The 17,681-nt window shown below is 44.7% G+C and overlaps 1 protein-coding gene across 3 annotated transcripts in view; it reads right to left on the minus strand.

Moving 5' to 3' along the window:
• GALNT7 (polypeptide N-acetylgalactosaminyltransferase 7) overlaps positions 1-10,877 on the minus strand; it is a 148,356-nt gene extending 137,479 nt beyond the window's left edge. The window contains exon 1 of one of the 3 annotated variants that reach the window (XM_032855776.1): positions 10,547-10,877. In XM_032855776.1, the coding sequence (XP_032711667.1) occupies positions 10,547-10,672 (126 nt within the window). In that variant the 5' untranslated portion in view covers positions 10,673-10,877. The remainder of the gene's footprint in view (positions 1-10,546) is intronic. The other 2 variants (XM_032855775.1, XM_032855774.1) reach the window with 2 other exon arrangements.
• Between the last annotated feature and the right edge of the window lie 6,804 nt (positions 10,878-17,681).

The following is a 17,681-nucleotide window of genomic DNA, read 5'->3' on the forward strand; positions in this document are numbered from 1 at the left end:
ATAGCTAGCCTCAATGGCTTGGTTTGAAATCAAGGGTTCCAGCTGGAGGAGTTAGGCATTCACACAGTTGTAAAAGCTATTTGCAAACCATGCTCACATCAAAGAGTATCGTATCACAGAGTGTGTGTGTGGTATTTCTATTAAAAGGAAAATCAAGAGTCAAGGATAATTACAGACAGTCTAAAAAACAAATGCTGGCACACCCACCTTCTTGTAAGAGTGATTAAAAAAAAAAGCTTTTGCAATTTCTCAGTTAATGTCTATTTAAGACTTACTCTTATTTTATTTAAATTCAATTACCTAACATAGTATATTATTAGTTTCAAAGGTAGAGTTCAGTGATTCATCAGTTGTACAGAACACCCTGTGCTCTTAACTCTTCAACACCAATTCTTCTTACAAGGTGTACCCATTACTACTGAATATGCAGTAGCTTTCAAAGTACTTCAATACTGAAGTGCTAACACATATAGCAAAATATTTTATAAAGAGCTACAAATGCTAAAGTTACATTTAAGCCAGATAATCATTAAGCATGTAAGTTTACTATTAAAAAAAAGTAGATACCTCTTGAGGCCCAGATGTATTCTTAAACCCAGGGACTCAACAAGAGATTAAAGATTAAAAAATGATTAGGTCATTTATTTTATTCTCATACAGAACTGCTCCCACAAGTATGTGATTTAATTTTAATCCATCCAGTTTAAAATATTCTTGGTAATAACAAATTCCAATTGCTTTGCTTAGAAGCCTATTAGCAGACTAGTTGGTATTGATATTATACAGCAGTTAATTGTACCTTCTAGATTTGGGAAACCAGGCTGCTCTGTAGCAGTTCTATAAACCTAATTAGATAATGCAAAGTTAATTTTTTTCCTCAAGTTTCAGAGTACCAGTTCTTATATTCAGTGAACCAAATCAGGTCTCCTGGTTGGCATGTTTAAATGTTTCTTAGGAGTAACGCTTTAAAATGCTACCAAGCCCAGAAGGGAATTTATAATGGAGCAGAAATGAGAACATTTCTCATTTTGAAATATTCAGGACTCTTAGCAAAAGGAAGCACCTGGAAGGTAGTCTTTCCCTTTCCCAAACAGACTTAAGGCCTGGAAAACTGCAGTTCACGCTGCCTCAGCATTGCTTTCAGGATCCCAGGACTGAGCTAGAATGAAACAGTGGACCCCACTGTCAAAACACCAACATCACCTGAAATGCTGAGCAGACAATTTTGCTACTCTGGTTCTTTCTGTAATTACACGTCAGGCAAATTAATGTGCTAAAAACTAAAAACTGCCTAATATTCTGCGGATAAAGTTTCTTTTCCAACTTCAAATATTAAAATGTTGTTCTGGTCACAGCTTCTTATAAGTTACTGGATTTCAGACCAAGAGAGCACAAAAAAATGCCTGCCATGAATTCTAATCATTTTAACAGAACGTATGTATAGCATATGAAGTATATATTACTACACCCACATGATTACGGTTTAGCTTAAAATGTACAGATGCGTCTATATACACACATGGGGGGAGGGTGCAGAGAGGCGCCTAATTAAGGCGGAACAGATAGAATCCAACATGTGTTAAGTTCCCCTTTGATGGTTAAGTTCTCTAAAACCCTTCCTCTTCTTGTATTTTTATCTGGTGAAGGTGATTATTCACCACTTGAACTTCTTTTTCTTCTAGCCGGTTCCGCTGGGTCATCCCACTTACAGGGATGCCAGTGAAGATGCCGCTGTGTCCCTCCCAGGACCCACGTGCTATGGGTTCATCTACCAGCAAGCTTCTGCAGCCACTTTCCAGATCCCTAATGGTGATCAACTCTTGCTCAAATGCTGGAACATCCAATACTGCTGATGGCCCTGCCCTTAAATTATCTTTGCCCATGTTTTCTACAGGGCAATAGGCTCCAAATCTTCTCCTGCCTATGCTCCTTTCATCTCTCCCCTGCCTGGCACCTGAAAGGAGGCATTTTCGGAGTTTCAGTTTTCCTACCCACACTTTCCTCCTCTATCCATACAGAGTTCCTTCATTTACCAAGCCGGTCCTCAAGCTTCAGACATATTCCTGCCAATGATTTGCACACTTTGCATCCAGTACTGATTCGGTTATGAGCTCCACCTACCCAGTAGACATGGTCTATAAAATGTGACATGCCCCTCCCCGCAACTGAAAAAAAAAAAAAAAAAAAAAAAAAAAAGTCTACATGCCCAAGCCAAGCCAATGTTTTATTTTACAGCCCCCAAATCTCCCCATCCCCCAGACCAGCACTTCTCAAAGTAGGATCCCTGGACCAGCAACCTGGGAACCAGTTATAAATGCCAATTCTCTGCCCCACCTCAGACCCACTGAATCAGAGATTCAAGGCATGAGGCTGGAGTACTTTGTTTTAACACACCCTCTAGGTGACTGTGAGGCCTACTGAAGTTTGAGATCCTCAGCTTTAAACAGTTCTGTTCCTTCTAAGGCATCAGCATCCCCCCCTTCCAGTTCCACCCAGAGGGTTCCTCCACCTACACTCCACACCAGCTAATTCTACTTTCAAAATCTCGCTCTCCTCATATTCACGGCCTTGGTCCTCCCAGCTTTTAGGCCTCGTCATATCCTAGGAGGCATTTCTCTCCTCACTGAAATCCAGCCTGCACTGCTTCCAGATTATTCCTGATAGCCCAGATCTGACCATTCATAGTATTCAATCTTTCAGGGCTCAGACTCTGTCTTTCTAGGGTTTGTTCTCCCCTTCTTCCACTCCCCAATCCCACCTTCCAGCCATGCAGTCCCCGGGATTTGCTGTAATCTTTCATGGCTTTGCACATACTGCTCTTCTGTCCTCACACACCTGTCCCTCCAATACATGTTTTCTAAAGAGCTCTTGATGGCACCCAGGCCTTACAGACTAGATGCTGCCTTCTCTGTCCCACAAGACCCAGTAGACTTAGCTAATACAGTTCTTGCCTCACCACTACGACAGGTCGTCAAAAAGAAAAAAGTCATTACTCATTTTGTTTATCTTGGACCCTACATAGAAGACTATACAATTTATCATCCAACCCAGGGCCCCATTTATATCTGCAAGCTTATCAAGTACTATATTCCCTCCAAACTCACCAGGCTCTAGTCATCCTGGCCCTCTATTTTTCAAACATTATAGCCTTTCATTCCAACATCAGGGGCTTTGCACTTTGTTTCCTCTGCCTGGAACATTTATCCTTCAGAATTGCATTACAGGGTTATACTCATTCTTTGGGTCTCAGCTCAACCACCGGCCCCCTGAACTTCCCTGCCTGGTCCCCACTGCCCCTTTCTCCTTCATGTACTCTGTACTGTCTTCAGTGTTAATATTTGAAATTACTGCTCTATTGTCTCTGTGTTCCTTTCAATGTAGCCCGCTTGAGCACACCTACTTATTAAAATCTATAGTGTTTGGTCAGAGCCAAGCTCAAGTCCAAATACAGGAGGCAATACTGGCTCTACCACTTAACTATAAGTAAATGACCTCAGGCAAAGAGTTCACCTCATCTATAAAGTGACAATTACATCAGACTTGCATTACAGGGTTGTTGTTACCATTAAACAACATAATACATATAGAATGCTCTCGTGGCAAAGAAGAGTCAAGGTATTTTATCTCTTGCATGTTATCTGTTATCGCTATTATTATTTACTGCTCTAGAGCATCTCCAATGCCTACAGTAATGGATGGTACTTAGTAGACACTCAATAAATATTTGAAATACTTGAGCAAATTACTGAATCAAGAGTTGATGATTAATGGATGTCACCACTCCCTCAACTCTACTTCAGAAGCTTCCAAAAATCTTCTCTAAGTGCTGACTTAATAAAACCCCAACCCAGTTCCTTGGCCTACCATTTAATTCCCTTCAAATTGTGGCCCAAGCTTACTTTCTCAATCTTAATTTCCAACAGTTTGTTCTAGTAAAAAAAAGACTTTTTCTGGTCTCACCTTATTCTGTTAGTGTATACTGTTCTTCCTTGCATCCCTTCCGGATCCCACGGACACTCCAGGACTAGCCAAATGTCATGCTCTTGCCTCTGAACATCCACCTCCTACAGCTGTGCAAGAACCTTTTTAGGGGTGCTTGGGGGACTCCATCAGTTAAACATCTGCTTTTGGCTCAGGTCATGATTTCAGGGTCCCAGGATAGAGCCCCTCATCGGGCTCCCTACTTAGCGGGGAGCCTGCTTCTCCCTCTGCCCCTGCTGGTGCTCTCAAGTAATTAAATGAAATCTAAACAAACGAACAAAAAAAAAAAAAAAAAAAACTCCTCCTTTTTACAACCGTTCCTATTGCCAAACAGATCATCTCACTTACAAAAGGAGCTCCAAGTCTGTGTCCTTGCCATCTCTGCATCTCCAGTGTCCAGCCCAGTGTCTTGCGGAAAGCAAGCCTCGATACGTTAGTTGGAGCAAATGGAAGGTTGGAGGTTGGGAGGTATTATAAAAAGGGCCAGCTTTATATATCAAAGAAATCTGCAATATGGACACAACACCTACTGTGCAGTTGTTAGGTAGAAACCTGAGTAACACATTATGTCAACAGTTTTTATCTCTTCCACTGTCCAGTACAGCATCTCCAACGCCTAGAGCCACGGATAGCATAGTAGTAAACACTCATCTGACACCTGTTGAGTAAATTCACGCCTTTTTTTTTCCTTTTTAAAGATTTTATTTATTTTTGACAGAGAGACACACAGCAAGAAAAGGAATCAAGCTGGGGGAGTGGGAGAGGGAGAACAGGCTTTCTATTAGCAGGGAGCCTGATGCAGGCCTCAATCCGGGGACTCTGGGATCATGACCTGAACCAAAGGCAGACACTTAATGACTGAACCACCCAGGCGCCCAATGATTCATGCTTTTAATAAAAATATATCTCCAAATTCTTACAAAGAATTCTGTTCACATTGTTAAGGCATAGTTCACCCTCTCACCCCTCTCCCTTTCTCACCATGCAAAATCCAACAATAAAATCACTCCTTTCATAGACTCAAGCTATATCCATTTTACTCTAGAGATTATAAATTCTTAATTTAATCACTTCTTCTGTCAGATTGTACATTCATTCTTCAGGGATGAAAATTAGAATTCAAAACATGAGCAAAGACAATGATCTAGGTTGAAGTCAGATAATCACAATCATTTTCCTACATTCAAGAGCCACTCAAATCTTGCTGACCAACTCTTTTTTTAGAACTCTGGAGTTAGAATTTACAAATGTTCTGTTTACAAATGGTCCACACTCAGAATTCTGATTTTCATTCATGTTGCATTATTTTCTCTCTCCTCCTGTCTCCAATTTAGGACTGATTGATCTAACACAGCTTATACAGAAACCAAATTGTTGCAGCCCACACCTTATCTCCTATTCCATGCAGCCAGCCTCGATCACAAAATAGTTATCCAAATTCAACCTGCTCTTCAACAGTTTTCGTTCCTTCCTTATGAATAATTGTGCACTCCCTGAATGGCTATTCTCCACCTTCTCCACCTATGGATTTGGCTCTTGACAAAACATTCTGTGACAGCTCAGTGTTTCCTTATTGCTATTTGGATTAAGGAAGAAAGGAACGAACCCCATGCCCTGTGAGTATTGCATCTCTTCAACTAGGATGAGATCCCTTTAAAGTGGGGACTTCTACTTGAGGTTTTCTTGGTACTCTACAATGGGGGTCTTCCTGGGAGGGACGTGAAGAGGCATGGTTGTAACAAGTTTGATGCCTTTGACCACTGGCTGGGCAGCACTTCTGCAAAATCCACAGATTTTGAATTCTTAGGAATGTTTGCATTTCTGGGGTGTCCAGACCTAAGGGGGCGACATGAATGAATGCTTCAGCACCCTGGTAGTTGGGGGAGATAGTCCATGAGCTACTCCAAGAAACCTAAATCCTGCCTTCAAAGGACTCAGTCAGTGGCTTACAGTGAAATGAGAACGCTTCTGATTCTCTCCCCCCAAGAAAGCACATGTACATACAAGTCTGCATTAATTTCAGGAGGTCTGTAACACCCAGAGTTCATAGACTTGGAGTTTTTCATTACAGGTGTAAGGGAGGACAGCAATACATAACAAAAACAAATCCCAAGGCATTTCAACTGGGGAAGTGAGACAACAGTGACCACTTAAGACACTACGCTTTTGATAAGTGATAGCTCTATTCCTAATTATCAATGGAGCTTCCATTTGAAATAAAGTCTTAAGGTCAAGGGCAAAGTGTTTCAGGTTGCAATCAATCATCACAGAAATAAAAGGGTTTGGTAAGGTGGAATTTGACTGTGACAGGGTAATAATTCAGTCACTCAGCCTCATTTAAGCAATATTCCTTTCAACTGGTCTTAGCTTATCACTTAAAACTTCTCTGCCTAGGATTCCTGAGTTAGCCCTGCTATGTATGCTCTAAACCTAAGGGGCATTAATGGCTTGACTAAGGTAGTATCTGCACATACAAAGAATCATCCATTTACCAGCAGCTTCTCATCAGTACTGGATTAGCTATAATAAAACCATTGAAGACCTCAACATTTCCATTACAAACCTTTATTGTCAGGAGCTTATGGTTCAATTTTAAATTCAGGGCTAGGGGCGCCTGGGTGGCTCCATTGTTAAGTGTCTGCCTTTGGCTCAATTCATGATCTCAGGGTCCAGGGATAGAGCTCCCACATCTGGCTCCCTGCTCAGTGGGGAGCCTGCTTCTCCCTCTCCTACTCCCCCTTCTGTTTCCCCTCACTGTCTCTCTCTAATAAGTAAAATCTTTAAAAAATTTAAAAATTTAAAAACTCAAGGCTGAAACTTGGAATGTATAGTTTGGAAGATACCATTTAATTAAAGGAACTTTCTGCACTTCGCAAGTACTAAACAGATGGTCTTAATAAATGCTGACCTCAAAATATCCAGAGGACAAAGCCTAAAAAAGTAAGCTTTCCCATAAGCATAAAAAATAGAACAGAAAATGTATGTGTCTTCAGAACTTTCAGTGTGACAAATAATCCATCATCCTAAACCTCCTGACACCTTCTCTACTCCCACATCCAATCACTAGTTGTGATACCTTTGCATCTTTAATAGCTCTTGAATCAATTCTTTACTTCTATTGTTACTCTGCAACATCATGTCCCACCTGAACCATTATAATTTCCAACAGGACTCCTACATTCTGCTCTTGCTCTAAATCAATTCATACCTCCCGCAGGCAATCAGAATCCTTCCAAAAGACAAATCTAATCAACAAATCTAATCAAGCCCCCCCCCCCACTTAAAAATCCTTCCACGGCTTCTGCTGCTCTAAAGACCTCATCTTTAGCCTGGTCTACAAACATTTACATCCTCACTCTACCTCTCCTCTCATTCTCCATGTTCTAATTATATTGGTCTTCTTCCAGTTCCTCAGTTCACCATACTACCTCCTACCTCAGGACCTTTGCACATACTTCTCCCTCTCAGGTGTGCCTTCCTCCCACATCCATATCAACTATCTGTATTCAGATCTTCAGATTTCAACTATGTCATTTCTTCAGGGGTTTTTATGACCAAATTTCTGTTCTCTTATCCCTTATGGCTTTTCTTCAAAGCATGTAGCATAATTTTTATTTGCAGATTTGGGGAGTTTTGATTAAAGTGGGGTGCTTTTTTTCCCCTCACAAAGCTGTAAGATCCAGGGTTAGTGGTAAGGAGTACTTCCTCGATAACTAGTATTAGTATATAGTAGGCACTCAAAAATGTTTATTGATTAAATCACATCATATACCACAGAGTACAATTTGAACCGTAAGATCATCTTTCACATCACTTACCTAAGAAAAAGAGTGAAAGGCCCTGAATGAGGAAGGAGATAAGAAATGTGTTTCTCATCTTGACCATGGGTATTATGTTTTGTAATAGTGACCTCCACAGCTGGGCAGATATAAAGAAGCAGTCCAAGTTTTTAAAAACAAAACAAACAAACAAAAACACCGAGGTTGCTACAGACTTTATTGCCTGGCAGGCACACTGAAAGTGCAAGACAAACAATGGCACAGGGTGGAACCACAAGTACAAGCTTGCCAGAGTAGAGGCAGAACCTTTATTTGGTAGATTGTTCTAGCCTATTTCAAGACATTTACAGGGATTTAGAGAGATCCAAAAAAGACTACAGGTGGATCAGCATTAAAGAAAAGGCAAGTGCGTCACAGTGTGGGGAGGGGTCTACCATGATAATCAAAGGAAAAGAACTAGAAGGCAGAAGGGAAACTCAGGAGTCAGAATCTGTGTGCTGGTCAGAACCTTCCCTAAATTAGGAAATGTTCTTCTAGTGCCAGATCTCAGACGTGCTCAGACTAGTTTTTAATAAAAGGAGGCAAAAGTCCCTTATTTATGCTTGTAATGATTCACAAGTTATGCCTTAAATTGCAGTTACCAACTGCCTGTATTTTGTTTTCCTGATACAGAAGGATTCTTTTCAGCGTTAATTTACATTTAAAAGTCTTAAAAATCTAGCTTCTGTCTTTGGCAAATGATAGCAAGGACAGTGGACCCAGTGACTATCAAATAAGTTGAGCCAAAAATCAAGATATCACCTGCTATTGAATGACTAGCCTTGTGGCTGGGTAGTTATTATAGAACCACTTTAATAAAGACTTACTACAGAAGAGATGGGTATCGGTGTGGATGTTCCATCACCTCTTTAAAAGATTTGTCATGTGAACTACAGGGCATTCTGAATATGGCTAGTTTTGTCAGACTTTCCTCAGTTTCTCTCCCAGAAAATGGGGTTTTAACATTCCTAGCTCTCTGTGAAAGGCCATTTAATGACTTAAACACTCTCGATTGCGATATTCAGTTATCCTTTGTCAATCATCTTGAAAGCAAAAATCATAAAGAGGTCACCATCAGCCCACGAGATCTGAGAGGCTTAAAATCACAAACACACTAAAAGGAAAACTTGGGACTTTTTATTATTAGTACTCAGATGACTTAGATGGGAACCCGCCCCAGTATTATAAAGAAATTCCATTTCAATCGAGACTTCAACTTCTAAAACGTAAGAGTAATCTAATTTAACCATATAGTCGGCAACTGCTAAGGAAATCTCTAGGATTCTCATTCTTAAAATGAAGCCTAGTCATTCAACGTCCTGATGCTAAGTTAATGCTAAGGAAAGTTCATAAAGGAGATCACACAGACGCAGTGTGGGTAATACTTGGAAAAGGCACTTTACTAGAGAGCCTAACTCCTCCCAAGGCCCCTGGGCCACTCCGTGGCCCTGAACTCCTCACGCCCTCTGTCACCCTCAAGGGCAGCGGGCCACCCCGGGCTCCTGGATGAGGACGGAGAGGGGTGCGGCGGCTCATTTTCGGGGAGCGGAATCCGGACACGGGGTTTGGGAGAAGCCGGTATGCAGCCAACCAACTGGGTCAGCGAAGCCGCAGTCGCGGCGGCCCCTTCCCGGCGCGGCTCACGGTAACTAACGTTCCGAGGCGCCTGACTAAACCCTCAAAAGCAAGGGAGTGTCAAAGCTAACACTCGCGCCTTGGGCGGCAGACAAATGCGTCCCAGCGGAGCCGCGGGGAGCTCCGCTCCGCGGCGCCCCTCGGCGTCTGGCTGGGCGAGCTGGCGGCCAAAACCAAGCGGCGGGGCGCCGGTACAAGTTAGTTTTCCGGCCCGAGCAGCCCTGCCGCAGCCGGGTTAGAGGAACCAGCCCCACATCCCCCCGGACAGAGCCGCTGGGAGCAGGCGGGCGGGCGAGCGACGCGGCTCTGGAAGAAGGGACTTCCCCCGCGCTGTGCGGACTGCGGCCGAGGGGCTCGCGAGTCGGGCCGGGACGCCCCTCCGCCACCTCGGGCCAACCGCCCCACCCCTCACCAGGGAAGGGAGGAAGGGCCGGTCCGGGGCGAGGCCGCGGCCGCACGCCGCACCCGGTCTCCCGGCCACCAGAGCTGGGGGGGAGGGGGGGCAGGGAGGCGGCGCTCTCCGTACGAGCCGGAGGCGGGGCGCCATCTCCCTCCCACTCCCGGCAGGCAAGCGGGCCGGGGGAGCCGGGGGCTGCGAGCATCCCCGGACGGGTGGTGGCGGGACGGAAGGCTGCACCGAGGGGCCTGGTCCCGAACGGCGGTGATGGCAGCGGCAGCATCTCGCCTCCTTCAGGCCTGCACGCGGCACAGGCCGCAGCCTGGACCAATCCCGCGGCCCCCGGCCGCGACCGCGGCGGTCCCGGCACGGAGGAGTCGGGGGCCTGGGCGGCCGCGACCCCGGCTCTCCTCCCGCTCCTCCCCGCAGTCCCGGCGTGGAGCGCGGCCGCCGGCAGCGGCGGCGGCGGCAGTGGAGCCCCAGGAGGGGGAGCGCGGGAGGAAGGGGAGGCGAGGGGGCGGGCCGGTGGCTGGTGGCCGGGACCGGGTGCTCGGGGCTCGGCGCCCCCGATCGGCCCGCGCTCCGCCAGCACCACCTGCGGAGCTGCGGCGCAACGCCGCGCCCCGACCCCGCCGCCCCTGCTCCCGCCACGCGCGCGCGCAAACAAAACAAGTTGCAGGTCGCCGCCGCCGGAGGGGGCGGGCGGGTCACTCACCCTCATCCTGCTCAGCGGGCTTGGGTCGTCCGGCCGCGGGGACAGGGAAGACCAGAGGACTACTAGCCCCAGGAAGCTTCCCACCACCAGTAAACTGCGTAAGATGAACCCAATCTTCAGCCTCATCTTCCTCCCGCGGCGAGAGACACAGAGCCCGGCGCAGCCGCCGCCACAGCTCTCCCCTCCCTCCTTCCCCCTCCTCCGGCTCTCCACCTCCTCCCTCCCCCACCCCTACCGCTTCGGCTGCCGCCCTCTTCGCCGCCTGCCCTTTCCAGCTCCAGATCCGGAACTCCCCTTGGCTCTACCTTCCCCCGGGCTCTTCCCTCCGCCCCCCTCCCCGCGGCTCGTCGGCTCGGACTGCGCTCCGCCGCCGCGGCCCCCCCGCCCCCCCGTCGGCCTCCGCAGAGCTCCAACCGACCCGTGTGCCTCGCTCTTCCAAGCTTCCTCTCTTATGTCCCTACTCTCTTCCCGGCCCGCAGCCCTCTTCTCTCCCCACTATGTCCAAAAATCCTCTTGGCAATTCCCTGTTACCTTGTAACTAACTTACACTTTCCCGGGGTCTGGTCCTTAGCCTTTGCCCCACTGCTCAGCTCTGAAAGCTTCCAGATTCCCAAACTTTTGTTTTAATTATGGGCCATAACTCTGTCCTTAACTCCCGTACCCTCCGGGATCCCCCGGCCCGCCGCCCCCCTCCCCGCGGACCTAGAGCGGTTCCTGGCTGCCCCTCCCTTTCTTACACCCACTACCCGGAGCCCCCAGCCGCAAGGCTTGCAGGAAGCAAACCAGGAAGTCAGGGCTACCGCTGCCGCAGCAGCAGCTCCACGTGGCTGATTTATAGCTGGGAGGATTTTTTCTTATTGATTGTTCTTGCTTTTTCACACGGCTCCTTAAGGAGGTGAATTTGTAACTGAAGGACCCAGGTGTGATGTGCACGTATCACTGGACTGGAGGGGTTCACCTGCAAAGCCAATATTCACTTTCTCTGGAGCTAATGAGAAGAATGCTTGTCTCGAGCTAATAATATCAACCTTGTTCATGAGCTGTTTCCTTTTTGGAGGACCGAGGATTGGGGATTTATTAAACAATGCTCTACCTTCATTGCCTCCCTCAGACCTAATTTTTACCACTTGATGGACGTTCCTTGATTTCTGTTTTTCAACCCTTTTCTGCCTGTGAGACCTAAATTATACACGAAAGGATATCGACAAACGTGTACCAAATGCCTCACCCTGAGGGAGTCATTTTAACGTCCAGATCTCCCAATAAAGGTGACAGTCACTTTATTGCCAAGCGTATGTGATTACGTTATCAGTGGACCATATCTTAAACTGCCTAATTTAAGTTAAACATAATGTTTAATATCTTATCCTAATATTTAGGACGGTGAAAGTTCATCCTTTTTCCTAATGTCTCATATCTAAAAGGACTTTTAAAAAAGTAAAAACTGGTTATTTAAATTTAAAAAAAAATGAAATAAGGAATTTGAATCATCCAGATAAAGAACTGTACCAAACTAACTTCATGTACTTTCTAATTTGGGTTACAATACCTATATATTGAGGAATTCCGTAGATGCCATAATTTCAGAATTTCCACAAAATATTTGAAGTGATGTCCTTGTGAACAACATGGGGAAATGTAGAATGGATAACAATATAGTTAGGCATATTCTTGTTTGGCTGAATGAATAATTGTACACAGTTGCAATATAAGCCATTATAATACACAAATCACCTAGAGAGGGGGTATCAGGTGTTGAACACAAATCACTACCCAGCCCAGCATTTTTATCAGTCACTTAAGAGCTAGTTGGTTTTAGTATAAGATGAGGGAGATTTTTTTTTTTTTTTTAAAGATTTTATTTATTTATTTGACAGAGAGAGATCACAAAGCAGGCAGAGAGGCCGGCAGAGAGAGAGGAGGAAGCAGGCTCCCTGCTGAGCAGAGAGCCCGACGCGGGGCTCGATCCCAGGACCCTGAGATCATGACCTGAGCCGAAGGCAGCAGCCCAACCCACTGAGCCACCCAGGCGCCCCGAGGGAGATTTTTTTTAAGGGTTTTATTTATTTGACAGAGAGAGAGATCACAAGTAGGCGGAGAGAGGCAGAGAAAGGAAGGGAAGCAGGCTTCTTGCCTAGCAGAGAGCCCGATGTGGGGCTCGATCCCAGCACCCTGGGATCATGACCTGAGTTGAAGGCGGGGGCTTTAACGCACTGAGCCACCCAGGTGCCCCTAAGATGGGGAGATTTTGCTGAAGACTTTCTTGGTGAAAAAGACCTGAATACTTAATTGCTTAAGTATGAACCTGCTGGGTAATATAGAAAAATAATGCCCCACTGTTGGGTCAATTCAGGTCCATGTTGGGACCCAGAAATCACCTGCTAGTAAGTACCCAGGTGATTCGGATCCAGATAAGTTGTGCACCACCTTTGGAGAAACAGTGACAGGGAAGGGGTGCTTGGGGAAAGATTTATTTAGGTATCCTTGGGAGGCAGAAATAGGATCATTTGTGGACTCAACTTGAGCTGCTGAGAAGGGAGGAAGACACCTTTGGGAAGACAGTTCCCTAGACAAAGACAGGGCTTAGAATAGGTGACCTTCAAGGGATCTTATTCTGATCACATGAGGGAATAATTCTGTTTGAAATCAGCTGCTGAAGTTGAATCTCTCATTTGTGCTCTCACTTTCACAGAGAAGACAGCGTTTTATTATTAAGAAAATAATAAAGGAAGCTTTATTTTTACTATTAGCATAGTTGCACAGGTATGCAAATTTTAAGTGGTACTTATTACTCACTAAAGTAATGGGAATGATTCTTGTGCAGAAATAGGATTCAGAGATCCAGCCATCCCCCTTTAGTTTTGCACAGAGAGAACTTAAAATTTGCGTGAAAAGATACAAAGAAATTGACAAATGGGTGTAGAGTTGTAAAACCCCATGTTTCTGTGAGTCCTCACAGTGTTTAAAAGAAACGAAAAGTATGCTTTAAAAATATATGCCCATTGCAATATTTGCTGGGAGGCAGCCTGGGAGACACAACTCTGTTTAGAACATGAGCTACATGCAAAGCTTACATCAATGTTAGCCACTTAACCGCTCCGAACACAGGGCTCTTACCTGCCAAATAATGATTACGATACTCATTTCACAATATTATCAAAGGAATAATGGAGATTAAGGACATAAGCCATAAAGCATATGTAAAGATATAAAATGTAAATATATGGTGGTAGAACAAGACTCAGTTGTGTAATGGCATATATATATATATATTTTAATGGATGCTACTTTTATATGACAGGGATTTGTGTAACCTTTCCAGTTTGTCTAATCCTGGGTTCACCGAGGAAGAGGGTAGGGACTAGAACTGCATTGGGGGAACACAGAGGATCACCAAGGGAGCACTGCCCTCTGTCAGGCATGCAGTCGAGGTGGTGCGCCATGACACGGTGTCTTTGGCTAGGAGGCCGGCAGAGGGCTCAGAAGCAAGGTAATGGGATGGGATGGAAGAGAAAATTTTTGAATGCCTAGTGTGTGCAAGATGTCTCACATTTGTTAACTTCACTTAATCTTGACACAACCTGAGTGAGGGTGGTAATTCTGCTGTTCTCAAGCTGGGATTCAAAGCAGATCTTTCTAGCCTCGGATTCTTGCCACCACATGCATACTCCTCACCAAGCCATGCTAGCCTTCTGGGCCTAGAATATAAATAAGTGTTCTCTGAGGAGATGCAAAAGGTCAAGGCCTAAAGATCCGTTAGGTTTTTAAATTCTTCCTGGTGCCTGCTCTTTTAAAGGAGAACCCACCGAAAGGAATTGTGGCCAAGCATGGGTTGCAGCTTAAAGATGTAGTGCATTCCCTGGGGCTCTCACCACTCCTTTCTTTTCTTTTTTTCTTTTTAAGATTTATTTATTTGAGAGAGAGAGAGCTAGAACAAGTGGGAGGGGCAGAGGGAGAGGGAGAGTCTTACCACTCCTTTCTGTTTTATGGTGCAACCAAGCTGAACCTGAGAGTCTCTAAATGTATCTTGATCTCCCTTGCCTTCAGGCCTTTGTAAAGGGTGTTCTTTTGGCCTGAAACAATACCTTAACAACAACAACAACAAAAAGCTTTTCCACACTCCTGCTCACATCCCTCCCCACTCCCCCAGCCCCCACCCCACCTCCCACCCCCCATCCCTGCCTAACTAATATCCTCCCTAGGTACCCTCCCTAGGTGCTACCACTGCACCCCACACTTTTCCTTCTCTACTAATTACCACTACGTTGTAATTGCTTAATTTCTTTTTCCACTCCCAGATAAAGAGGTACAGGAGAGTGGAGTTTGGTCTACCTGGTTCATCATTACATTCCTGTGTCTAGAGTGTAGGAAGGGTTCAGTAACTATTTTTTCGATAAAATGTTGAATGAATAATCAGATGGAGACTGTACAGTGAAGACGAAAAATAGACGAGGGGTCAGAGCTCTGTCAACTGCTATTCTTCCTTACCTGGAGGCTCTCCTTCTGAGGATAAAACTTTAGAGGTTTCATCTAATTAGAAAAGTGATTATTTTGCAAGTTGTCATCAACAGCGGCAGCTGGCAGACTATTGTTCCCCTTTACTCCGCATCCTACTAGGGCAACTCAAGACAAGAGGAAAGGGATAGTTTTAATTAAAATTGAGACTTTTGTATCTACTGAGAATCCACTCCGCACCCCCCCCCCCAGCAAAGAAAGAGATTAAGTTGTATTGAAATGGGAACATGTACCATGGGCAATTACTATCTGCAACGAAATTTCAATTTTAACTATGTTTGGCTGCCAAGAACTCAAGTTAAGTCAGAATCAGTGACCTATAAATTACTGGGTAAATCTCCTATTACCTATTCTGTAAACATTTAATCACCACTTTTCAAAGAACCCCAGTGGTAGTACTTTCAAGTCAAAAATGTGTTTTACCTTTTAGAAAAGAACTACTATTTAGATATGTTTAAAGTGTTGATAGTTTGTTTGTTAAGAATATATTAATTTGTGGGGCGCCTGGGTGGTTCAGTGGATTAAAGCCTCTGCCTTCAGCTCGGGTCATGATCCCAGGGTCCTGGGATCCGGCCTCATTGCATTTGGCTTTCTGCTCAGCAGGGAACCTGCTTCCCGCCACCCCCACCCCCTTCCTGCCTCTCTGCCTACTTGTGATCTCTGTCAAATAAATAAATAAAATCTTAAAAAAAAAAAAAAAAGAATATATTTGTGCAGTGTTTATTAGTTATCTCTTACTGCATAACAAACTACCCCCAAATTTAGCATTTTAAAACAACAAACTGAACTCACACAGTTTCTGAGGGTCAGGAATTCAGGAGTGGTTTAGTTGGGTGGTTCTGGCTCAAGGTCTTTCACCAGGTTGTTGCCAGGCCACAAGCTGGGGCGATAATCATCTCATGGTTCTACTGGACTTAGAGAATCTGCTTCCGAGTTCACTCATAAAGCCAACAGGCAGGCCTCACTTCCTCACAGGCTTTGGGTGGGAAACTTTAGTTCCTCATCACAAGGGCCTCTCCAGAGAGCTGCTTATGACATGGCAGCTGTCTTCCTCCAGAAGAAAAGATCTGAGGGCAAGAGAAAGCCCAAAGCTGAAGTCATAGTTTGGTACAGTGTGGGGGCAGACTAGACAAGGGTGTGGATACTAAGAGGTAGGGGACCTTGGGAGCTTAAGAACAACACTGGGAATCAAGTATCTGGATCAGAATACTAGTTTTTTCATTTATTGTTTGTGTTAACTCAGTTGTGTAGTATTCATTATCATATGCTGAAATCGTTCAGAAAGAATCCAGATCTCAAATAATTACTTATTTCTGGTTATCTCGCAAAGAAATACTCTGTGTACTGCTGTCAACTATAAAACGAAGGAATTAGACCAAATGATCTTAATTCCTTTCAATACTGAAATTCTAAGACTGCCCTGTGATGTTGATGCGTGGTTGACACTTTTAAATTTATACTGTAGCATGGAATCCAGTAAACTGAAATTCTGCCTTTATACTTTTCTTCCTGACATGGATTACTGTTTCTAGCATAAGTTTACAAGCCGGATAATTCCTAAATTGTGCTCATCTGGAATAAAAGCCTGTTGTCCCTAGGGCTTCCATTTGATGAGGTTAATCGTCTCCTACAGTGTTTTGAAGGCAAAAATGCTTATTTAAAAGCCCTCTTAGATTTAACACTGTAGAGCACTACCTCCTCATAGTTCAGCGCTGTTTTCGGACTCCCACAATTCATGATCGGGTCACAATTCAGAAGTACTCTTCTGATTTTAACCGTTTACTTAAGAGGTGATTGAAGCAAATTTTATCTCTTACCACTCTTGCATGGAACCAGTTTCCCAGTGTCCCACTGCTTTTAGCATTAAATCCAAATTTCTCAATGTATTACAGAGACTTTTGTGAGCTTGCTTCTGCTTTCCTCCACAGCTTCACGGCTGGTCCATGAGCTCTTCCAACTCAAACTATAGCTACACTGACCTCTCCATTTCTGGAACAGGCCATGGTCTCTCGCTTCTAGGCCTTCTTGCATGGTATTCCTTTACCTGGGACACTGTTTCAGCACTAAATCCCTTCTGCCAAACTCCTGATCATCTTCAGTTCAATTTATACATCAGTTCTTTCAGAAACCTCTCGAATGTTCTCTTCCGACCCCACCCTTGGTGAGGTTAAGAGCCTCTGCTTCACGCTCTCAGAGCACCGCGTGCCCTCCCTATTGTACCACATAGCGTTCTACATTTGTTACTGCTTCTTCAGAGGTCTGTCACCCCCATTGGGCCAAATTTCTTAAGGGTAAGGGCCACATTCTTGTCATTTGTGATTGTATTCCTAAATGTCCATCGTTCCTGGCTCGCAGGAGATGGTCAGTGTTTGAGAGTAAATGAGGGCAAGTAGCTTTCATATGTTCACTGCATCATATGTTCACTCTGTGTTTTAAGCACAGAGAAGTTTGGAAGCGTTGTGTAGTAAAAGACCTATTGCATGCATGCCCATAAAGAAAAAATATACTTGTTCATTGTTCAGTTGTTAGAAAACAACAGAAGAAAAGATGAAATTCCTAGGCCTCAGCAAGATGCAGTAAGGCACAGTGGGGAAATGTAAGGTCTGGAGTTAATTACTGG

The sequence above is a fragment of the Lontra canadensis genome, unplaced genomic scaffold (genome assembly GCF_010015895.1).
Source record: "Lontra canadensis isolate GAN:19392208 unplaced genomic scaffold, GSC_riverotter_1.0 scaffold10, whole genome shotgun sequence".
NCBI classification, from domain to species: Eukaryota; Metazoa; Chordata; class Mammalia; order Carnivora; family Mustelidae; genus Lontra; species Lontra canadensis.